General features: G+C 41.5%; 1 protein-coding gene and 1 non-coding gene across 2 annotated transcripts in view; one reads left to right on the forward strand and one right to left on the reverse strand.

Annotated features, from left to right (window-relative positions):
* The window catches only part of ANKFN1 (ankyrin repeat and fibronectin type III domain containing 1), a 176297-nt gene that overhangs the window by 67549 nt on the left and 83934 nt on the right, over nt 1-24814 (forward strand). Inside the window, exons 2-3 of the mRNA XM_032805646.2 lie at nt 9834-9959; nt 17559-17760. Coding sequence (XP_032661537.1) covers nt 17575-17760 — 186 coding nt within the window. The 5' untranslated portion in view covers nt 9834-9959; nt 17559-17574. The remainder of the gene's footprint in view (nt 1-9833; nt 9960-17558; nt 17761-24814) is intronic.
* LOC116839596 (U2 spliceosomal RNA) lies at nt 19612-19797 on the reverse strand. The gene has a single exon (XR_004377185.1). It is a non-coding gene; the product is annotated as a U2 spliceosomal RNA (small nuclear RNA).

Consider the following 24814-nt stretch of genomic DNA (forward strand, 5'->3'; position numbering starts at 1 on the left):
CATTCCAAGTTGTGTAGAAGTTTGTGGGATAGCTATAAGATCACCAAACTCTGACCTGGGAGGAAATGAGTTCCTAAAGGCAAAAAACAAGTGTTTGCTTAATGAAGCCACCTAAACCACCTGCTCTTGCAAACACTTCTTAACTCAGTTCAGATGAACTCAAATTAGCACTTCTAGTTCAAGTGAATATGCGCTTCATTGGACCACATGGCCTAGTTTGCAAACTGATATTCAATCGCTTAACATAACTGCAAATTATTCTGCCCATCTGTTTCCTGTGACACCTTAGAGTAAATTAATATTAGGGTGGTGAAGTGCAAACATTTTCTAAGTGTTTTCTTTTTAAAAAAATATATTTAGCAGATATTTGTAGCAGCTTGTTACATTTTTTTACAGCTTTTTGAAAAATTTATTTTTAATGATTTTTCTTTTTAAAAATTGCTAGATGGGGAAGTTGAGTTAGGACTGACTTAGTCTACATTCCTTCTAAAACTGGATTCCACTAACATGCAAGAGGGTCATTTTGTAACCAGGCATGTCTGGCATCTTAAACACATGGATTACGTGAGTTTGGTGTAAGATGGAATATTTCAAACAGTGATTCTCCAGCTGGGACCAAGAATTATCTTAGCAGCAACTTGAAAGATAAAGGACACTTCTGTGACCCGGGGCCTGACTGGAGGCAGAGCTGACCCACAGTATAACTTAGAGCAGCCCAAGGGCTGTTCTAAATTACACTGACACCAGAGAACATCTGTCACCCAGGGATCACTCAAGCTTGCCCAGAATCACTCTCTACACTTCAGGAAAGAGTGAGAGGCATAAAGAAGGAAAGTCGCCAGCTGTCCTGTTAGGGCAATGAAAGAGCAAAGGGCGCCAAGGCAGCAGGTCAGGATTCGGCCCAATATTCCTTCCTTTCGGTATTAGCTGTAACCAGCCACCTCCTATCTCTTGGTTGCTGCCCTGTCTTCTCTCAAACTGAAATGAATGGGACTATCTGTGTGCTGAACATATGGCACATGCTTAAGTACCTTGCTGAAATGGGCTTAAATGGGGAAACCCATACTAGGAATCTTCTTATCTCTGCTTAGATCCTCCTTAACCAGGCGGGAAACAGAGGTAAATGAACTGCTGAACCCTGCTCTGAGAAGTTGAAAGGTGAAAAGTAGGAAATCAATTCAGAATCCTTGTCCTCCCACCACCCATGTGGTGTTAATTGACACATCACTCAGGACACGTTGCTGGTGTCAGAATGAAAAGAGAAGCTCTAAGCATGGTACAATTAAAGGTACATGATCAGGCTCATTAAAGAACAGGAAAAACAAAGAGTCCTTGTGGCACCTTAGAGACTAACAAATGTATTTGAGCATAAGCTTTCGTGGGCTACAGCCCACTTCATCAGATTCACGGGGTGAAAAAAAGTAAGCAGGTATAAATATACAGCACATGAAAAGATGGGAGTTGTCTTACATGTGCTTTCAGGACTCCTCATTTTGCTGATACAGACTAGCATGGCTACCTCTCTGAAACCTATCACCATCAAAGAACAGGGATTTCCTTCTATTACACTTTGGATTGCGGTAGAGAAGTTGTGATACCAGCGGTGACTAAACAGGAAATTGTAAGGATGTTGATTACTACTGCGGGGCTAACTTAGCTATATTTGAAAACACAGATGCATTATCTTTGCGGCTTGAGGGAGGAGATGAAAGAGGCTACCCTTTGAAATGATTGTTCTAGTTACTTAACCATATTAAAAATCTGTTCTCAAATGGGAAGTAATGTGTTTTGACAACACGCTGAGAGCTCTGGTATAGATCTCTTATAGTCTACGTGGAAAAGTTAACCTCAAGTTTGGTTCAGTTCCCTGTGTGAATGAGTCAGGCCTTTTAACTTTCCATTTATAGAAAAAAATGGACATTTTTTTTTTTGCCTCAGAAGATGAAAGGAAGTTGTGATTAAGGCACTGGAGTGGGAGTCAGGAAATCACATCAGTTCTCAGCTCTGTCACTGACCTCCTTTGTGACCTTGGCCAAGTCACCTAGTCTCTCTGTGCCTCAGTTCCCCTTCTGTACAATGTGGATAATAGCACTGTCTTTGTCTATTTAAAATGTAAGCAGCGTGAGGCAGGGGCTGTCTCTCGCTGGGAATATGTACAGTGCCTAGCACAATGAGTCCCTGATCTCAGTTGGGTGCTTAGCGGTGTGAAATTCACCTTAAGAGATGAGCAGTACTGGCTGTTTAGATGGGGCCTTCACTAAATGTAGAATAAAATTGCACTGGAAAGCTTGGAGTTGCTTCAAAGTGATCATTTCTCTTCTGTTTAGGTTTCTGTACTGCTCCTATGGACTGGGGTTTCCAACTGAGGAATCCCTTACAGCAATTTTCACTTTAACTAATAAATAAATGAAGAGTCAGATCTGCCCAGCTGATTCAAGTATCTAGCAGTTTTAGTCTATGCAGAACTAGCAGGCCCAAAAGGCTTATGTCACGGTTTTACTGGGATAGTCCTGATGTTTCTTTTTAGTAATCACAATATTTGATTTTTTTTTTTTTATCCCTACAGCATGTTTGTTCAAGACTTATCACTGCCCTGAGTAGACACTGCTGTGGTTACCAGGAACATACAGTCCTGTGAACAAATGTTTGGTGTAATGAACAATGTTTGAGGTGATGGAGGAAGTCAAGCGATTGCAGACACTATCAAACCTGTTCCTTCACTCAGACTGAAAACTAATCACACTATTCAGGGTTTCATGATAGACTTGTTCAGATGCTAGGTTACAAGGGAGGGAAATGCTCCACTCCCAGAAACATCCCATATTGCTGCTTAATCAGAAGCTGGAAGTAGTGACACCTGCCTGCAGACATTTGTTCTTCAAGCACACTTATCATTTGTGTGACAAGGGTGTCACACCCTTACAAAACATGGCTGAAATTGTCCCACTTTCCAATATTAAAGATGCTGTCACCTTATAGCTAACGAGTAAATGATTAACTTTCTTTATATATCTCTGGAATCTTTCCAAAAACTGTTTCTGCCTCAATTTGTGCTCTTTTCACACAAGTTTTGATAGATGGCAGCTTTTTTCCCCTTCTTCCTAATCTAGAAATTGCCAGTTATGAAAAGCTTGTTAATTTCTCTTTGTCAAATGTGCTCCTATTACTTGGATGTAAACACTGTTGCATCGCTGCTGGGAATAGTCCCAACCAATCAATATGTGACATAAATTATCTCCGTGAGGAGCGGCTGACTAGATGGCATAAACAACATGAGATTGACAAAATATCACAGCTGCACTTTGGCTGTTGACAGCTTCATTATTCCTGTGGTGTTCAACTGAGTAATTCATTTCTGAGGAACTGCAATATCTCCTGATACGTCTAATGGCCTGAATGTAATTTTGCAAGCTTTTTGAAAATGAATGTGCTCCCTCATGTTTAGCTTTGCCCTGGAATGGAAAACAATTACTGCAACCATTAGCTAACAACATTGGGGCACTCACTGTTTTACCATAGGGCAGAAGCTCCAGCAGGAAACATTAGTGATAAGTTCTGATCTATGTATGGGTCATGGGTGGTGTTAGCAGCTGCTTTTTGATTCATAATGATTATAGTCTTCATGGGCCTGCTTGTGTTCTCTCTTACACTAATGTTACAATGAAGTATCTTCATGGATCTCAGTGGAGACGTTCTCCATTTACACTTGTAGGAGAGAATTCAAACCCCAAGTGACCAGATTGTTTGTTTTCTAACCACAGAAAATGCGTAAGCCTGTCCCATTGAAGTCGAGGACAATTTTCCCATTGACTGAACTGGGAGCAAGATCAAGCCCCATATGAAGTTTTTTGTAAAATCCTGACATGATTAGTTAGGCTTCTTAACCCCTCACTTCACTTCCAGTTTCCAAACCCCACTGTTTTTTTGAGCATTTTGCATCCTCTCTATGTGCATAGGGCCAGACTCTTAGACGGTGTAACTCAGTTCAGCTCAGTGCTTAATTTGTGCCAGGGCTTGCCAGGGGTGAGCCCTAGCCCCTCTTGGCTTGGGAGTTCATAGCCCTGGCACTGCTGCGCTTGCCATGTCAGTTATGACTGTAAAAAAATTGCTTGAGCTTTGGCACCTAATTGCTTGAGCCTCAGCATCTCTTTCATTACAAATTAAGCACTGGTTTAGCTCCACTGACTACAGTAGAGCTAAAGTAGCTGACGCACACAGAGGATCTGGCCTATAATATACAAATGATTCCTACTGAAATATCTTGTGCAAATTTACCTGGTAGTTAAGAGTTGGACATGATGTGATTGGGACAGCGCAGTATATGTGTGTTCCTGCTGTTCCAGGGTCCATTATCTTGCCTGTGAAGAACTGGGTGAATACTGCCACCTATTGTTTGATTAAATAAAAATTTCGTGTTGCCCAGTTACCTTGAGATGGAACACGCCCTATGAGCATTCCCAGTCAGGTAAGCAAAATGCTACATATGTTATCACTTTGCATAAGAAATAAGTACAAATCTGATCAATGGAATTGGAATCCAGCAAAATGTACTGCAAAACTCACATCTACAGGAAAATAAATTAGCCGCTGGAATGCAAAGTGGCTCAGTTAGTGATATGCTGGCTGCTGCTCACCTTGTAAGGTGATTGAAAGAAGGATATGAAAATGTCCCCATTGCAATGTGTCACTTCACTAGTACAGTTTGTGGAAACAGAGTAGTTGAACTATTCAGCTCAATTAATTAAGTATGAAATATGAGCAGCTGAAATATTAAATATTAAATAGCTGTATAGGTCAACCAATGGAATATAAGTCTGAATCACCAAAGTCTAAGAACATGAGAGTTCCTGCACCAGATCAGACCAACCTGTCGGACTGTTTGTTTTATCTTAATCCCAAATTCTTATTCTCTCTTTGCCTCTCAATCTTCTCTTTGTCTTCAGAAATCAGTGGTGGTCTTTCTGGAACTCATTTGTACTCTCTTATTCAGTCACCTTTCCTGATCATTTATTCCATGTTTCTTATCCTTTATGAGAAGTTCCCACCTCAACATACTTATTCTTACTTTATTAAATGTTATTTTATGTCCTTTCATTTCTGAACTTGTGATCAATGAACTTAAACCCATGTGGCAGGAAGGGTTTTCAATGCATTAATTTCAGTTAAAGTTAGCAAAACAGTTATTTTTTAAAGTTGTAGCCTGGACAAGAGAAAAGTCTTTGTTTCATGTTCCACCAACTAAAGTTTGCACTGAAAGATATGGAGAAATACTAGACACCATACTAGGTCGAATCCAATAGCCAACCTTCAAAATGAACAGTTCCCACCTAGTAAGATGAAAGCAGAAGGGATAGGAAATATTGGCACCAGAGGAGGAACCACCAGGAAATGGTCATGAACAGACCAGTTGTATTAAATTGTCCTCACACTCCGTTTGCCCTAAAGCAGCCAGAGAGAGCTCTCATCCATAGAAGAGTTCCATAGTTAAAGAACCTAGATATAGGCAGACCTGTCCCTAGACTTGTGCTGATTGAAGCCAAATCAAACATTTATGTCTTTATTCCAATGGGGATACAAGAACCCCTCAAGGTGGCTTTATTTGCTTCTGTCGATTTGGTGCTCACGGTGTGGGTAAGTGAAATTAATGGTCATCGCTCAGATTTTCCTCTAAGCTATGCATTGGACTTCATCTGGTCCTTTTGATATATTCAGCTGGCCCATGGGGCAGGATGAGACTCCGCAGAAGAGAAGAAAATCGCTTTAAAAAATAAGTTTCTAATCCTCGTAGCTCCAAAGAAAAAGCTTGGAAACATGACCTGAGTGTAACTGATGCAGCGATGTCTGCTAACAGGATTCCACCAGTGGGGAGAGAGATGGAGGAAGAGTGGGTGGGGCCAGGGCAATGTATATCATTCCCCCCCTCACTGGCTCCACATTGCTCTGGGAGCAAATACATACTGGGTTGTACTAAGGCCCCATTTCAGAAAGGCACTTAAGCATATACTTAACTTTAAGCATGTGCCTAAAACCCATTTGCCTTGAGTAGAATTAGGCAGATGCTTAAGTGCTTTGCTAAATAATAATGGTTCTTCTTATTCCTCTCATCTGTAATCTTCATGGGAACGAGATTCTTGTCATCGTCATTTACAATGGGCAGCTGTAGAAACTGCTGTGGTGTAACGAGGAGTATCAGGATCTTAGCTGAAAAATAGGCAGCAAGAGCAAATTAAAATCCCAGCAGAGACAAAGGCCAAGTTGCTGTGCTAATGTCTACAGCTGAACAAATAATTGGTACTGAATAATTTGCTGGATGAGTCTGGGCACTTTTTCTGCTTGTCAGAATAACTGAGCAGATCTCAGCTTCCTCAGATGTATGTGTTAGAATTTACTCATGAGCATTCTTGTGACATTTCCCCTTCTCCCTCACTCTATGGATGGATCACAAACAATTTACTCTGAATGTTCAAAGTGCAGTACTTTAAATCTGAGTTGTGTTGGCCATTGTATTTTCTCTGTTCCTTGAATCAGGAAGAGCGGGACTTGATCTGGGTCTTCTGCTCCTCGCTCCCCACCCCCCCCATTCCGTCCCTTCCCTTCCCTTCCCATCCCATCCCGGTCTTCTTAAATGGAAGCATATTTTGAAAACTTAAAATTGCTCATGAAGCAAAATAGTTACCAGTAGGCCCTACCATATATCCACATGGATAGGTTACTAGACTGAATGAGATCAAACCCAGCGCGACCACTAATTTTCTGTGTGACATTGGACAAGCCACTCTGAAATAATTGTAAGCAATTTAAAACTGGAACAAGAAATGATTAATACCTTATATTTGTCAGCATTTTTGAACTACTGACTCCCAAAGTGCTTTCTGAAATTCTAAGATAACTTCAGGAACTGATTCATTATCAGACCAAGTTATACTTCACAGAGCTCAACTCACATCTGAAGCCAGCTGCGATTGACTTTGATAAAAAGACCTGCAAGGTGCTGTTCAACCTGCCCGCTGGAAAAGAACCCTGAGCTGAACTGAGACTAAGGCTCTTGTTCTTGCTTTTTAACATCTACACCTCTGTTGCCTTGAAAGGGCTTTGAGAGGCTTTCAGGCTCTCACAAACCACACTAAATGCCCCCAGCTGGTATAAATGAGGGTAGCTACATTTATTTTGATTTACACCAGCTGAGGATTTGGCTCTTAAGTTTTACATTTGAAACTTAAATTAAAAACTTGGGAGAAATAGGAAGTTCTCATAATTATTCAGCAGTCCTTTAATTACATAAACAACACTTTTTTTTTCAATTTATTCCTGCCCTTCAAAGATGCCCCTAATATCTGATCCCTACAAACCACCCTTTTTCTCATGAGAATATGTGAGCACGACTGGCACCTCCATCACACTGGGCCTTGTTTAGCTTTTCTTCTCCCTGATGATTTGCTTTTGAACAATACCCATTCTGATGGAACTCCTTCACCAAACTAGTTCATCCTCCACCATTGACACAATGGTGCTCAAATGGGCCCAAGGCGGGACGCAAAGATTTTCTGCAGTTGCAATTCATATGTGATTTATTTGCATCCCAGGAGGTTTTTACTGAGTCTTGAGCTTGAATGAATCAGAAAACCTCAAAGCAAAACTACCACCAAGTTTCACCCAGTTCTGATTCAAAACCATTTCGATGTCAAATCTTAGGCATGGGCTGGCAAATCTTGTTACAAAACCTGGGCTGGGTTTCCAGTTTAGAACAAAATCAAAACCAGGTGAGTTCTGTGGAGTGCCAAGGTTTTGCAAGGAATACTTTGCACTGCTCTGACAAGTTAAACATAAGCAGCTAACATATTTAAGCAGCTATCCTGTACTTGCTAAAAATAATTCCAGTGCTAGCCTTCATCAAGCCAGTTTCACCAGGTTTACTGAAGTTTCAGAAGACAGATTGGAGTTCTTAATCCATACTATGCATCTTATGCCTAACAGATTGATGATGCTGTAGTTAGTTGAAGGCTATGATCACTATTAATTGGCCCCAAACTAAGGATCATTGTTTTGACTAATAACCTGAGGTGGGCTCATGCTGCAGAGTGCCTAGATCCACATTTCAAACTCCCCAAAGTTTACGACGTTCGGATGTGAGGCTTTGGTGCAGGCCCAGACTTAATTTTTATAAATTCTATGTCACTAAGAGAACATGATTTGACCAACTTCAATGTAGTGTTTTGCCACTGCGAGGACACTTACCATTCAGCACAGAAGTCAGAGTTATACTCAGCTGTCCAGCCAGTTCTGCTGCATGCTGTGTAAGAACAGACCCCATGTCATGCAGGGGCATAGGGACATTCTGCTCTCAGCTGCACTGCCATAAGCAGGACACCACCCTGTAAGAAGCTGAGCACCCTCAACACTCCTTTGAAGTGGGTGAGAATCAATTATGGCCACCGTCTCCCAGAGGATGCTTAGCATTTTCCAGAATCATATCTGAGTAACTCCACTGAGTCAGAGAGGCTACTCCAGGCTCACTCTCAAACCCACAGTGCCTTTATGATGCCTTCAAAAAACTGAACTGTGGGCAGCCTACTCATATGCTGAGGTCCCTGCCTATCATGCTGACCAGTACTGTTTCATTGGTCCCTTGTACCCCCGGTTGATCTGTTTGTATCCACCTGTTGTTTTATACTTAGACTGTAAGCTCCTTGGGGCAAGGGCTGTCTCGTTGATGTGTGTACAAGACATAGCACAGTGGGATCCTTGCCCGTGACTGGGGCTCCTGGGTGCTATGAGAATACAAATAATAATAGTCAAATCACTATTATAGACAACTGCTGATCACACATCCCCAAATGAGCATCTAAAAGAGTCTTTTCATTTTACTCTGTTGGTAAGTGCTTAACTTTTATGGTTGTTTGAATGTAACCAGGAAGGCGATCCAAAAATGTATCGTGCTTTACTTAATCATCCTTGTTTATCTTCAGTCCAACACATATCTATATTTTTACTATTCTGAGGTTTGGCAAACTTTTTGCATATTCTGACTTTGTAACATATTGCTGGGTCCAGTGGAATCTAGGTTTTACATTTTCTGGTAGACATTTAAAAAAACCACCTCTTGTTTAAAAATGTCACTGTTTTTGTACCAGGCCGTATTGTCAAAAGCATTTAAAAATTAATTCCTGGGGACCTGTTGTAATTAACATTTAAGCATCATTAAAGTTGTTTGTGCTGGTGGTGGGGGTTAGCTGGTTTAATAACCTTTTAAAGATAACCCATTCATGCTGAGAGCTTTGAAATGATCTTGCAGATGTCCCAGAGCTATGGATATGGTTGCTGCTTTTGTTGCTATGATTGCAGACAGCTGTATTGGTAGCTTGGCGAAAGAGGGAACAGTACATCATATGCAATCATGAATTCCTGGACGAAGTGTAGGGCTAGGATTATTTTTCTCTTATTGATTTAACTTAGAACTAATTGTTTTAAGATGACTGCATTAATATCTTTTTGTTCATACTGAGTGACAATGGACTACAATTCCCGTTTTGTTTACTCTGGGCAGTGATTACTTGTTCTACTTGCATGCTGTGCTGATCAATTCTTAGAGATACAACAGGCTAAAAGCATGCAGAAGTCATGGCATCTTTGACTACAGAAACAAGAGCATTAGATACCAGTCATTGCTATAGCTGCAGTACTAAGAGCACAGTAGTGTTAAGGCATCAGATATTTTACTTCAGATGTTTCATAATTTGCTTTTCTCTTTGGTTTTTGCATTGAGATTTAATCAGTGGTCTTGGACTTCAGTAATTGCTTGTAGTAAGCTCTTTCATTTTTGATCATTCATACAGTGTAGGAAAGAGGCTGAACCAGAGGCTGAACCAGAAAAGAAAGCAAAGCCAATGTGAAATATTGAATGAAGATAGTGGACAATTACTACCAACTTGTTCCCAGTCTGAATTATACAGCCTAAGCGGGTAAGTCAAATTTAATTCTCTAACTCATGTTCTCTAGCTATGTGTTGGTGAATGAAATCACTTAATAAATAAGTGTGTGGGGGGGTTATTATTGTCTATTGTATGTGTATGTTTTTATCAAATCTTCCAAAGTTAACACTTCTACATCTAGGTTGTATTTATACAGTGTGCCTGTGTATGCTCTATTCTCATATGTGTATAATCGACACATACCACTATGTAATTCAGGGATTTGTTTCCCTTTTACAATGTGATTTTAGAAACTGTGCATGAATATTTGATCAGTCCCCCAAGATGAAATAAGCTGCTTTCAAGGGTAGGTTATTTAAATGGATTTTATCAAAAATCTCCACTTTTAAAACACATGCCTGTCCGGAAAGGTTACTTTAGTAGTGCCTGGGATGTGTGATCAGAAGCCTGATCACAAAGATTAGATTACATTGTGTACAGTATGAAACGTATTGGGCGCCTTCCCTCTCTTAGTTGGTACATGCTAAATGAGAGTGATGATGAGAATCAGAGTCTGCATGCGATGGCTAGTGTAAAATGTCTGCAGTAGACTGTTTGCCCAGTGATTCAGATATTCATTACTGGAACCATTTTTGTTGTGATTTTTAATTCTTAAAAAAGCGGGCTACTGACAGTATTGATTATGCCCAGTTACAATGTGAGCAGCTGCTCTGCATGCTACCCTGCAGAGCTCTACCTGCACCCCCCCCAAACCTGCTGCACATTTCTCGTCAGTTTCTTGATTGCCTATGACAAGCGCTAGCCAGTTAGGTCAAATATTGTGAGGGTTATTTTGATGTGCACAAAGATCTATTCAGAACAACACTGAGATTGCCTAACGCGTTTAAATTTGTGACCTAAGCTAGATATGTGCTGAGGCTCCCAGAGGTGAAAGTCTTGAATATATGAACCCCAGTGCACCACCTAGCTCCTACAGGGTTTGTTTTTTATAATCCTCTGCTAACAGTTTAACTCTAGCAATCATCCATCCTTTGTCGTAGCACATCTTCAATTGTCCATATGTTAAAAACATGAAGACATGTCTAATGTGTAACTTCAGTGAGAATGATGTATGTTTTGCTATATCATCTGACATGGCTATGAAAGCTAACCTGAATTTCTTATAAAAGAAGACTAAAGATGTTCCTATAAAATTACTTCGAAGTTATAAAACTGCTACCAGCCAATTTAAATATCCCTGCATTTGGAGCAGTTTTGAATCATGTGAGTTAGAGCTGGAAAAGACCCTGTAGATGATCAAATCTATCGCCTTCCCAATGCAGGATTATTCTGTGATTTATTGAGTCTAGTTTCCATTAATTCCCTTGGGAGACAGCTCTCCAGCTTTATAAGATCACAGTACTAGGAAGTTTTCTGTGATATGCAAGCATACATTTTCCCTTTCCTTTTTTTGGAATCTAATAACTGCTTATTACTTACCCCGTTGTGCTGTCCTAAATACAGTAATCCTCGGCAATATTTTGCATTTTACAAACATTGTATGAACATGCTGACCAGGACTCCAGTGAATTTGCATTACATTATTTCCAACTATTACTTGGCTGTTGTGTGTTTAGTTCATGCAATGTTTTATGTACTTCTGTTAGTAAATAAAAAATAGTCCATTGAACATTTTTAAGGTCATTGATGACCTGATATGGGATCAGTGTGGATATGGTACTATTGCCACATAGAAAAATGGTGTCACTGAATCACTGCAAGTTTTACAGCTATGTTTACTCAACCTCCTCTTGAGCTCTCTCTCCTTGGATAAAGAGAAATACCCATGACATATGGTCATAAAGATGTATATTTATCATATATCATACATAAAATAATAATAGGTAGCTCTTCTATAGTACTTTTCATCAGCAGATCTCAAAGTTCTTTACAAATGAGCCAGATATTGTTATCCTTATTGTACTGATGGGGAAACTGAGGCACAGAGCAGTTAAAGTAACTTACCCAGCGTCACCCTGCAGGATAGTGGCAGAGCAGGAAATAGAACCCAGGTCTCTTGACACCCCATCTAATGTTCTAGCCATTGGGAAATACTGTCTTTGTACCTGCATATTGATTTTAAAGATTAGCTATGGCTAACTCATATAAAAACAACCCATGGGTAATTAAAGAGACAAAGTGGGTGAGATAATCTTGTTTACTGGACCGACTTCTGTTGGTGATGAGACAAGCTTTCAAACTACACAGATCTCTTCTTCAGCTGTGGGAAAGATACTAAGAGTGTTACAGCTAAATACAAGATCAAACAAATAGAATATGTACTAACTACTAATGCTAAACTAAGGGATCATTCAAGGTGATGTGGCCTGTAACCCATCAGCCTCTCCAAGTTCAGCATCAGGAGCAAGACCACACACTAGGCCCCATCAACTGAAAGTGGCATCAGACCCTGCCAGTACAACAGATGCAAAACCTGCACACACATCTCCACTTTACAATGATCAACATCCCCCACAACACACCTTTCAAGATCCATGGCTCCTACACTTGCCTGTCACAACATGTGATGTACTTCATCCAGTGAACTAAATGTTCCAATAACAACTATGTGGGTTGAAACCAGACAATCACCATACTCTCAAATGAGCATACACAGGAAAATGATGAAAGACAAAAACATCACATCACCTGTGGGTGAACATTTTTTTTCACAAAGCGATCACTCTATATGTGATGTATCAGTCCTCATCCTCAAAGGAAACCTGCACAACACTTTCAAAAGACAAGCCTGGGAGCTTAAATTCGTAACTTTGCTAGACACTAAAAACCATGCCCTTAATAAAGACACTGAATTTATGGCTTATTACAACAATCTGTAACCAACTAATCCCCACTTTTTGTCCTGTGACTGCAGGGATGCTAATGGTCCCCTTTCCCCTGGAATGGTCCTTTAGAATAAGTGCTAACTATTTATGCTAAACTATATGTTCGATCTTTTATTTAGCTGTGACACTCAGAGTACCTTTCCCAGACCTGCAGAAGAGCTCTGTGCAGCTTGAAAGCTTGTCTCTCTCACCAACAGAAGTTCGTCTAATAAAAGATTGCCTTACCCACTGTGACAGGATCAGACCAAATGGCTACAGGAAAGTGTTAAAAGGCAGATATATTAGTCCCAGATTAAGTAGATCCCTTTTCCCTGGGTAAGTAACAGGGGCAGTTCCAGAACAAGCAGGAACTTGCTGGAACCAACTAAGGCAGGCAGGCTAATTAGGACACCAGGAGCCAATTAAGAGTTAAAAAGGACCTCACTTCAGTTTGTAGTGTGCATGTGAGGAGCTGGGAGCAAGAGGCATTAGGAGCTGAGAGTGTGAAGACATATTGCTGGAAGACTGAGGAGTACAAGCATTATCAGACACCAGGAGAAAGGTCCTGTGGTGAGGATAAAGAAGGTGTTGGGAGGAGGCCACGGGGAAGTAGCCCAGGGAGTTGTAGCTGTCGTGAAGCTGTACCAGGAGGCACTCTAGACAGCTGTGATCCACAGGGCCCTGGGCTGGAACCCGGAGTAGAGGGCGGGCCTGGGTTCACCCCAAACCTCCCAACTCCTGATCAGACATAGGAGGAATTGACCTGGACTGTGGCTTCTACCAGAGGGGAAGGTCTCTGGACTGTTTCCTGACCCACATGGTGAATCTCTGAGGCAAGCAAATCCACCAATAAGCGCAGGACCCACCAAAGTAGAGGAGGAACTTTGTCACACCACCTTGTCTCGCTAATATCCTGGGACCAACACGGCTACAGCAACACTGCATACATCCATGGATAGAACAGTAATCCTACTACAATGGTCCTTGGAAGGATGCTGTTCAAATGTTTGGTACTTAAAGTTATTTTGACCCTGAGGTTACACTAGTATCTTTCTCATATGTACGTAGCAGGCCTCATTCACCACTGCGAAACTCCAGCTGCACAATGCTGTAACGGTTGAAGTCAATGGAGCTGTGACATAGATTTTTAAGGGCCAAAGCAACCATCATGATTATCTCATCTGACCTCCTGCATATCACAGCTTCCCAGACGGATTGCCTGTGTGCAACACAATGGTCCAGCCGTCCATCCCTAGCACATGGGGGACTGGGATCTCCTTTAACAGAGCATCACCCAGCAGTCAGAACTGATGGAAAATCAAGACTGCTGACATTTAGAGAAGATTTGTTCAGGCTCTGCCACCAGCAGAGGCTGAATTCTGCTTCTTATAAAAGAGGTGAGGGTGGTGGCAGGGTCCACCGGGGCCAGTTAATGTATGACACGCTAGTGTGCACTTGCATTTACACCCCCTGGTGTGGATAATGCACCGTGTAGGTCAGCCCTTAGAATGGCATTGACAGGCCAGTACGGAGATTGTTTCGTCTGGCTCTAGATCGGAAGGCAGCCTATTTAGTTACACAGGCCTAGATTCTCAAAGGTGTCCAGGTGCCTAACTCCAGTTTATATCAGTGGGAATTAGGTCTGTAGTGTAGACATAACCTTACAGCAGCACCACTGTACCATGTAGCCACTCTCTACCGATGGAAGAGAGCTCTCCCGCTGGCATAATTAAACCACACCCAACAGGCAGCGGTAGCTATGGAGTGCATCTCCTGCTGGCGTAGCACTGTCGATACTGGTGCTTTTGTCAGTGCATCTTATGTCGGTCGGGGGAATAGGTGTTTTTTCAGTCTTGATATGAGTGTAGTTCACACTGTTGTTCTTAGTTTTTTAATGATTTATTGGGATCAGCCGGAAGTAGCAAGCATCTAATGCCACCGTTGCTTATTCTTAATTGTAGTATGATGGCATTTCTAGGCTTGAGAAGTCCCATTCAGTACCAAATAGAACTGCTTGACTTATTCGTTATGAATGAACTTAGTCCTTTTCTCTTGTTGTTCTCAAGGCATTTGCAAACCATTCATCATCTCTGCAAATGCAAGGGGAGATTTTCAGAGGCGCAGATGGGAGTTAGGTGCCCAAGTTCCTTCGACTTTTGGTGAAAGTTGGGTGCTTCCTGGTTCCCTGGACCTCTGAACATATCCCCTGTGTACACTATTCACAAGTATCTGCTCAGCCACTTCGACAAACTATTTCCAGCCCTGGACTATTCATGAAACTTCCCCTTTTACTATTTGCAGCACATGACTGCTCACTTTTCTCATGTGGGGTAGCCTCTGATCCATGACTGGATGCCTGGAACTTTTAAACAGGAGCAGAGTGAATTGAACTATTTTGTGAATGTTTGCAAGACCCTTTGTGTTACTAATACATTTGGGGCTGATTCTTCCCACATGCTGCTGTACAGGAGAAGCCATATATTGAACTCAGTGCAGGGTAAAGTGGATGTGAGCGCAGATGCCCTTTCTGTTTCAATCTGTTGTGTGGTGGAATATAGGGAAGGAGGTTATCATGGGGCATCACGAGGGGATCTTTGCCATCACTCTGAGCGACTGAGAATAAAAGGAACTTTGGTAAGGTGCTGAGTCACCTTTAAATATTAATAACATGAGACTGTAGGATCTGAAGATCTCTGGGGGCAACACACCAAATCCAACCACCTCTTTAAACATATCTTCAGACGTTCATTAGAAACTCATTGAACTAATGGCAAGATTCTAAACAGGGGGTTAATGTGAGCACACCCTTAACAGCCATTTTTTAAAATCATTTTATTTCACTGACTGAACCTTTGCTCATATTTTCAGTTAAAACTCCTGATTGATCCGCTCACTGCATCAGTAAAGCAGAATGCTTTTTGCACTTGTCGTATGTTTGCCGTTAAAATCAGCACTTACTGACAGTTTCCACATCTGGTTCATGGAGTATCGGGGGCAGATCCATGCATGCCGCTCCAGATGTAACCAATGTGATTCCACTATGTAGGTGGGGAGAAAAGGATTTGGGACACCCATGCTGAGTGTTCACGTCCCCTGTGTGGCATAGAAACCAAATTTTGGGGGGCTCTCTTCATACCCCCATGTAGCAAGGTATGGGGAACTAGGACTAGGGGGAAATCTTCCAATATATGGATCCACTGGATATTGCCCCAGTAGGGGACGACTGCAGCACCATGCAGAGCGATTCCACTGCTGCTCCACAGCTGGATGGGACGGAGGGGTCCTTCCAACCCTGCTTCCTGCTGCCCCTACAGAAACCCCCTTCCACTAGACCTGGCATCTCCTATGTGTTACTTTGCAGGGAGGGGGGAGAAAAGAGGAGGATCATTTAGCTCTATTTCCCTCTACTGCAAATAGGAAAAATAATTCCAGAATTTCAGGTAAATGTAGATTTTATTTTTATTGTAACCTCTATAATATTACAAGATTCCTTGGTCCAGTGAATGGAACACTGGACTGTAATTCAAAAGACTTGGATTGTGTTCCTGCCTCTGCTATTGATCTGCTGTGTGATCTAGGCAAAGGCACTGTTCCTGTCCTCTGCCACCCTTTGTCTGTCTCATCTGTTTTGACTAGCTCTTCGGGACAGGGACTGTCTTACTCTGTGTTTTGTACAAGTACTTAGTGCACAGGGGCCATAATTTCAGTTCAGGCCGCTGAGCTCCACTAAAATGCAAATAAATAATAACGAAAAAGCAAGATAACTTTTTTGTGTGCAGTCTCACTGCCCCTATACTCCATGGTCATCATACTCAATGAAAGACAATTCTGGAGATCTTAGAAGGCCTGCTTTGCCTTGCATCTATTTTTTATTTTTTTTGCTCATTAGTTGCAGAGATGCTACTCACACAGAGCTCTGTTCTTGTTTGCACACATGGGTGTGCTGATTTAACAAGGAAGTCTCCTTGTCACATGTCCCAATTATCTCGAGTCTCTGTGCATATGTTCATCATTCAGAGGCCTCATCTGTTTGTAGTACCTCGTTAGCCTGGGAAATGTGTGAGATTATTTGTAAATGGATGCTTCCGTGTTCAGAATGTCTGCTTTGCCACCATTCACCAACGGGAATGGAAGACTTAGAGGCCTTGGAGAGTTGGCGTTGAGCTTTAAATCTTAGAGGCAAATTAAAGCCAAAGAGCAGCAATTACAGGACAAGAAAGTGTTTAGCAGAAAAGCTTTTATGACAATAAATGGTAGGGCCAAATTGTTAGGTCCTGATTCTGCAATCCTGCATGTTCTGGTTGAATTTAGGGAATATCAGCATCACTTTACATACACAGAGTATAAATCCCTCTTCCCAATTCTCATTTAATCCAAACTCTCCCCCTCCCCTTAAATTTTTTTTTACCAGAATTTTTTTTACCAGAATTGTTGTTTTTCCCACAATGTTCCCTGGGTATTAAAAACCCACATTTTGGAGCTCTTATTCCTCCCATTGGCTGGCACTCATAGAGGTGGTCCCATCGGTGTCCACATCATACCCCTCCCGCCCATTGATGTCAATGGGACTATCTCTGTGAGCAACAACTTGCCAATGGAAAGGCTCTAAAATATGGCCCTTCCTGTTCTTGGTGTGGGGCTGGCCTACCTTAATGAAAGTCTGTTGCTGCACAAGTCTTGCTGTGTGTGTTACAAGGATGCGTTTTGAATGGATGAAGTTAGCGTAGCAAACCCATATCCAACGGCTGCATTGCCTTCTCTCTAGGAACTGCCACGTGAAAATGACACAGCAAATGCAGAACTTGAACCTTTCGCAGACAAAAAAGAACAGTGGGCCATCTTCTCCGAATGCTGCTAAACGACTGTATCGCAACCTCTCTGAGAAGCTGAAAGGGAGTCACGCATCATTTGATGAGGCAAATTTCAGGGCCAGATCAGATCGACTTAGTCTCCGAAAGACTTCTGTGGTAATTACTTAATTTTTAATAAACTGTCATGTTAGCTAATTTCACCTTGACCTCTCTTCTCTGTTGTATACCTTTCCTCATCCTTCTTCATCTGCATTTTGTCTGTTCATGGACCTGCTCTACACACCTATTGCTGAGCTTATGTCAGAGGAATCCCACTGATGTGAAGCATATGCTAATAAGCACTATGCTTGACAACGTTTGCTCTGCAGAGCAGATATTGATTTTTTTTCTTGTGGGCCAGATTCTGGGGCACCCTTACAATACCAGTTCTTTATTCCATGAGAAGTCCACTTTTAAGGAGTAAGGTTCTACACAGCATGAGTAAATGTGGCAGAATCTGGCCCTATAGATAAGGAAAATGTCTAGCCCACCTTGGAAATATAAGAAACGATCATTTTCTCTAGAAGTTTGATGTATGCGCCAATGTCTCTCAACAGCCAAGGAAGTAACAGTCGAATAAATAACTTTTAAGTGCCAGGGTCACAGGCTAGGATGGTGAGCACCAGATCAGAACCTAGACAGAGAGCCAAGGACCCCCATGCATCAAAGCTTTTGGCACTCTCCTGTAGTCGCAAAGCCCATCTATGGCCTTGATTGTACAAGATGCTGAGCCCAACACGTAGGCACTTGCTTAACCAAGCGCATGACTACTCCCATTGACTTCAATGGGGCTACTGTGACACAGCCTCATGGACTGCGTTCTGGCAGGCTGGGACAAACAGGCAGAGACCCCCGTAGAACGACACAGGCATGGGCTCAGTAAGCAACACAACCTCATCTATTACTGGAGGGAGGTGCCGAGGCAGCTGCCCTCCTGCTGCTGGTGTTGCTGAAACAAAACAGGTTTCCTCCCCTCCAGAGGCAGGAAGGACATGTCCTTGGATTTCTACTCCGAATTGCTTCCTGAGGGAAGGAGGAGCAGCCACCTTGAGGGGCTGCCTGTGGATGTGCCAAGAAATACCCGCTCACCCAGCCAGCACGGTAACGATGCCTGGGCTTAAAGTTAGGTGCTGTGCTGGGTCAGGGCTAGCATGCTCAGCACCTTGCAGGACCGCACTACCTAAGGCCCATATTGCTAATGGGAACCGTATGACTGGCCACAAAAAGATGTATGGCTTAGATTTCCTTAACACGTGCAAATCTGCCTTATAGGTAAGAAAAATTGCATGCAGCAATACAAGTGCTGAAACCCTAGGAGAGTTAATTCAAAACAATCACAGCCTGTAGATCAGGCTAGATGTTTCCTTCAGGAAGTTACAGGGCTAGATTCAGCCTGGCCCTGTTAGAGGGGCATGGCAGTAGAGAGGGCATCAGCAGACTGCTGTTTTCTTACATGGCCTGCAGAAGAGCTAGGCAGAACTGCAGCCCTTGTGCACTGGACATGACAGGAAGGCTCTGTCCCTGTTCCTGTGGTGGGCACAGGGCACTGGCTGTCTCCATGACCCCTCCTGTCTTCCATGCACTGGCATGAGGAGCTGCCTGGCTGTGGGAGAGGTAAGCAGCTGTGCATGGGCTTGGTAATGGGAACACAGCCTGTAGGCTTCAGGAATTTCTTCTCTGAGGCACAGCACCACCTGAGGCTGCCATTGGGTCAGAGCAGCTGCACCCCTCCCCTTAACAGGAGCTGCACGTAAATGGCACTATCTAGTCCATGGAGAGGGGTTTGTACAATAAAGTTTGGATTTGCATCTGGATCCACTTTGGGGCACATTTGAATTTAGGAGGGTTTGCTACAGGCCTAGGTATAGGAGTTAGCTGTGGGAAAAGCCTAATGTGTCATGATTTCCACCCCATCCTCTGCCCCCCTCCTTTTTTTTTCTTGCCAGGTTTTTTTTATCTTTTGTATGATTATTGTGCTGCCAAAGGCACTGCAATACCAGGCTGAGGCATGGAGTGGATGGAACAAGGTCCTAGCCCAACTCCCTGTTCCAAAAATCCACTTATTATGCAGTCCCAGACAGGAAACAGGTCAGATCTTAAACTGGTAAGATCACATGGGTAAATCTGTTCTTAGCCAAAAGGCTGAGGAGCACATGACAGCTGTGTAGACTGGACTCCTCTGTCACCTAGTGAGCTGCTGGCTTGCTCACTTACTGCCTACCACCCTTCTCAGATCTGACCTGTCAGGACCCTGTCTAGGCATGGGAGTGTTTGTTTCAGTGCTTGGCCTTACTGACAAAACTCTATGGCCAGGTATGATGTGGACAGTTGTATAATGGGAAATAGATCGAGACTCACTACTTTTATGTCCTCCAATCCATTATGCAACCATGAAAGTGTAATGGCTTTTTGTCATGACTGATCTGCCGTAGGCCAAAAGCTAGAGGTGAACGTTTCTATATCCCATCAGTAATTCAGAGCCTGAGCCAACACCTATAAAAGTCAGTGACAAGATTCCCACTGACCTCTGTGGGCTTTGGATCAGGTCCCTGCTGAGCAAGCCAATCAACCAACTATCTATTCTTTTCAGTGTTCACTGTGGAAAATAATCAGGAAACCACAAGTAAGGAGTAAAAATATGAGGGATCAAGGCGTTAGCTGATACTTTTTTTAATCCTAAACCTCAATTTAAAGGACATTAATTAAAATCAATCTTCCAGATGAGAGAACAGGATTTTTAGACTCTTCGCTCACCTTCCACTAGTGAACAGTTTTCTCTTCATTTTTTCTATGAAACACTTTCCATTCAAAACATTTATTGTCCTGCCAGAGACATAGCCACCTCCCAGAACTGCTTTATTCTCACTCTCATGTTTGTCAAAGCACTTCCTTGCTGGAACTAGTCCAATATTTTGATTCCAACTCTAGGACCAGACATGGACTTTCCTAGCTAACCCAAAGCAAATAGCTACACACGACCATTTTTAAACACTCAGCACTAAATCACTTCACTGGAACATAGCTCCTGCTTACCGCAAAGCAGCACGGTGGTTCTTTTCAATATGTACATTTTTGCATCTGTGTAACACCCTCCATAAATTAATCTTGTCGTGCAACTATTAAGGGAGGAAAAACTTGAGAATTGTCCCTAAACTGCATTTGATTGTTTGTAGCTGGATCATCAGATACTGTTTGCTCCCAGTGATGTTTTCACAGTGGAGAAATATACTGTGCTCTAGTGGGTGCAGATGAAGTCAGAAGGTGCTTTTGAATCATTTTGATGGTACCAGCTGGTCTGAAGCTGAACATTTCAGTCTGATGAGGTCACAGTGCTCCTTTCCCCCATTTGAATTCCATCCCCAGGAGCTGCAGGTGACTGAATGGTATAGCAAAGACTAAGGGATGTTTTAAATAAGAGTTTGGTGCAGTATTTGCATTAACTGATGTAGAAGGTAAAGATATTTCTTGTTTGCAAACTGCAAAACTCACAGGAAGGATGGTCTAGTGGCTACAGCACTTCACTGGGGCTTGGGTTCAAGTCCGAGCTCAGTTGCAGACATCAAGTGCAACCTGAGGCAAGTTACTTAATCTACCCTTTCCATTCTCTAAAATAAGAAGCGATATTTTGCTCTCACACAAGTGTGTTATGAGAATAAAACCCATTAATCATTGCAAGATGCTCAGATATGATGATGAAGGCCATATAAGTACCTAGGTAGACAGAATAGATCACAATTTCCATTATTATTTTTCTCAGTGTTCAAAACTACTGGACAATTATTTCATGCAAATACTTTTCAGCCTATTGGGTGCTTCTGACTTGTTCATTCAGGATATTTGCAATTTGGCCTCTGCTGTTTTGATTGGATGCAGCAAGTAGGTTCCTATGCATGCTCTTTTCTTTGTCTAGATGAAAGCAACTCTGCATCAGATTTTCAGTATGATTATGAACTTTCGTATTTGCATTTTGGGTTGGACTAATTTAGGCCCCAATTCAGCAAAGCATTTAAGCATGTGTTTAGGTGCATCCCTGTTCAGTAAAGCATTTAGGGCCACATTTTTAAAGGTATTTAGGCAACTAAAGATATAGATAGGAGCCTAATATGATTTTCTGAGCAATGTCTATATAAATCTCACTGGGCATTTATTGGCATCTTTAGGTACCTAAATATGTTTGAAAATCTGACCTGTTAGCCTTTGCTTAACTTTATGCATTTATTTAAGTCCCATGAACATCAACAGAACTTAGGCATTCATTTAAATTTAAGCACATGCTGAAATGCATTGAGGAATAGGGATGGTTTGCTGAATTAAGGGTTTATTGAGGCTGAGTTTAAAAAAAAAAATCAAAGTTCCCCAATAGTATTTGCAGTATTCACCCAGAACTTGTTTTAGGTGCAGCAGCTGTATAGCGCCAACCCTGCTGTCTGGTATCATACATATAAAAAGATTATATGTTTGAATAAGAAAGGGCCAAATTCTACTCCCAGTTATAGGCTAGAAATCCAGAGTCACACCCCTGACTTCAGTTCAGCTACATAACTCACACTGCACAATTTGGCTCCAAATTATAAAGCTCTATTATTTTTTCTGCTTATTCCTAATGCAAGGATTGCCCCATATGATGTAATGTCTTTAAGACTGATTTTGAGCTTTGAATGTAATATGAAGACAAAGTAAGTTGATAATATTTGGTTCTTAAATAGTGCTCCATAAACACTAGTCAGATAATCTTCATTGCACTGGTATTGTTTCTGTTTTCAAATTGGATGAACATGCAGGTGCTTCTGACGTATATTCCAAAATTCATTTTGAATTTTTCTTTCTCTTAATGTATGTGACAGTAAAATAGAGAACTCAAATATTCACATGAAATTAACTTGACAGGGATACCGACTTGACTGAAATGAATTTTTTGTAAAGTCCAAACAAATATGCCTGGAGAAACAAAAAGTGACATTATTTGCCAACCCTAATTTTTAATATAAAGGTGGTTTTGGTAGGTTATAGTTCATCGTTCACAATCCTTGGCCTTAAAGCTGCAGGGAGAAAAGGAGTGTAACCCTTTTGTTCTTCTTATCTGGAATGTTAATGACCCAATTTAAAACATGTTAAATGTGCCTAGACAGCAGAGTGATGGCAATCTATTAAATACATGTAATAATATCTAATTCCCATTGACTCCAATTGGAGTTGAAGACACTCCATGTGTTTCAGGATCCATGCCACTAACGAATAGGTTTTGTCTTGTCTGAGCAAAGAGTTTCATCATCTCAGATGGGAGGGGAACCTCACAAACACATGAAGAAAGTGCTGAGTTTTCATTTCAGAGTGATCCAAATCAAGCATTAGAAAAGCAGGGGAACAGATGTGTGGAGCTGCTGTGTAGTGCAAGGCAACTGCTGCATTGCAGTAAAAATTCCTCTCCTTTTAGGCTTTGCCTTACAATTGAGAAATACATGACAGGATCTTTTCTTACATTTATTTTAGACCTACCCTCACCAGTGAAAGTTTGCCTTTAAAACTGTGCTAATTATGATTTAGATAACTAGAGGATAATCTCTATCCATCTGCCATTCATTCATCTATCATTTGAGGATTTTTCTCTTGCACCCTTCCCACTAGCATCAAAGCCCTGGGTGGGTATATGAAATCTGGCTAATAGAATTCCTCATATTAAATACAAGGAGAATTAATTAGTTACCTTGAGTGTCTATCCTGAGTAATATTTATGAAATGGAGTTGCTTGGAAATTGTCAGAGAAAAATGTTTACATCTCAGTTTTGTATCATGGGCTCTCAAGATAAAACATACAAAAAGACCTGTTTTGAAAGCAACAGTTGTAATCTATTATACAACCTCCTTAGAAAGGATTGAAAAGCTTAAAACAAATGTGTTTTATTTGTGGTAGCTGAGGTGAAATGAAACAGGTGAAAAGTTTGAGTGCAGACAATTTTAAATACTGCTAATCTCTGTTATGGTTGGCCACCATATCTACTGTATCACAGTAGTACTACTTACAGTAGCTGTCCTTTTAAACTTTTAGATAACATTGTCTCAGTAGTTCCAATATTTGTTGTGTTTCCCATGTTGAGCAATGTCCATGTTTTCTCTAACCAGAAGGTGCGCTGTACTGTTATAGTCTTTTTAATAAAGTTATTGTATATGGATTGAGGTAGTGGTTTGCTTGTTTAGAACATTATAGCTAGAGCAGGTCAAACATTTCTAACTAAGTTCTTCCATCAGAAAACGCCATTTTGTTGAAAACTAAACTTTGTGCTGGAAAGAGAAGGTTTCAACAAAGGTTTGTTTTTAAAAAAGACAAAACTTTGAAACAAAGTGTTTTTTGATAAGGTCAAAACATTAGGAACATTTTGATTTTTCATTTCAAAATGTATATTATAAATTATAATATTTTTTTAAAAGTTGAAATGGGAACGAAACATTTCAATTGATCCAAGACAAACAAATTTTGAAAATTTTGTTGGGTTTTTTTTTTTTTTTGGTTGGTTGATTGGGGGTTTTTTGGTCTTTGATCTGCTTCAGAGCTCATATCTATTGCACTGAGGTTGGGCATCTCATTCTGGTACATAACGTACATCACAGAGCCTACCACATAATGTGGAACAACTAGCAGAATATTAATACAACAATTCCCTTGACTGGTATTAAAGATATACTAGCAGAACTGTCTTGAAAAGCTAGTATAGGCCTATATCCACCAAAGTATCCATTAATTTTTGGGTGCCCAACTTTAGACATCTTGAGCCTGGTTTTCAGAGGTGCAAATCACCCACAGCTCCAGCTGAGTTCCATGTTATCAGAGCTTCCCTTTCACAGGCAATGATTATTTTCTTGTAGAGGTCCACAGATGCCTCCTTGGAGTCTCCATAATCCCTTCATTTATCCCCTTTTTACTCTCCCATGCTCTACCAGGCCTCTTCCTGCAGCAATGAGGGCCTGAACGCAGAGTTCAGCAATGCTTCTCCTTCAGTAGGCCAAATGGGAGTGCTAGTGAGTATGCTGAGCAGGCTGCCGCTGTAACATTTCCGCTTCCAGCAGTGAGGGAAAGCCAAGCTTCAGTCCTGAATCTCTCTCTCGCTCATATCTAAGTACTTCTTTAATGCTCCCCTCAACACAGTACATCCACCCAAACCGTAGCTCCCTTGCA

Source organism: Chelonoidis abingdonii, chromosome 13, assembly GCF_003597395.2.
Source record: "Chelonoidis abingdonii isolate Lonesome George chromosome 13, CheloAbing_2.0, whole genome shotgun sequence".
NCBI classification, from domain to species: domain Eukaryota; kingdom Metazoa; phylum Chordata; order Testudines; family Testudinidae; genus Chelonoidis; species Chelonoidis abingdonii.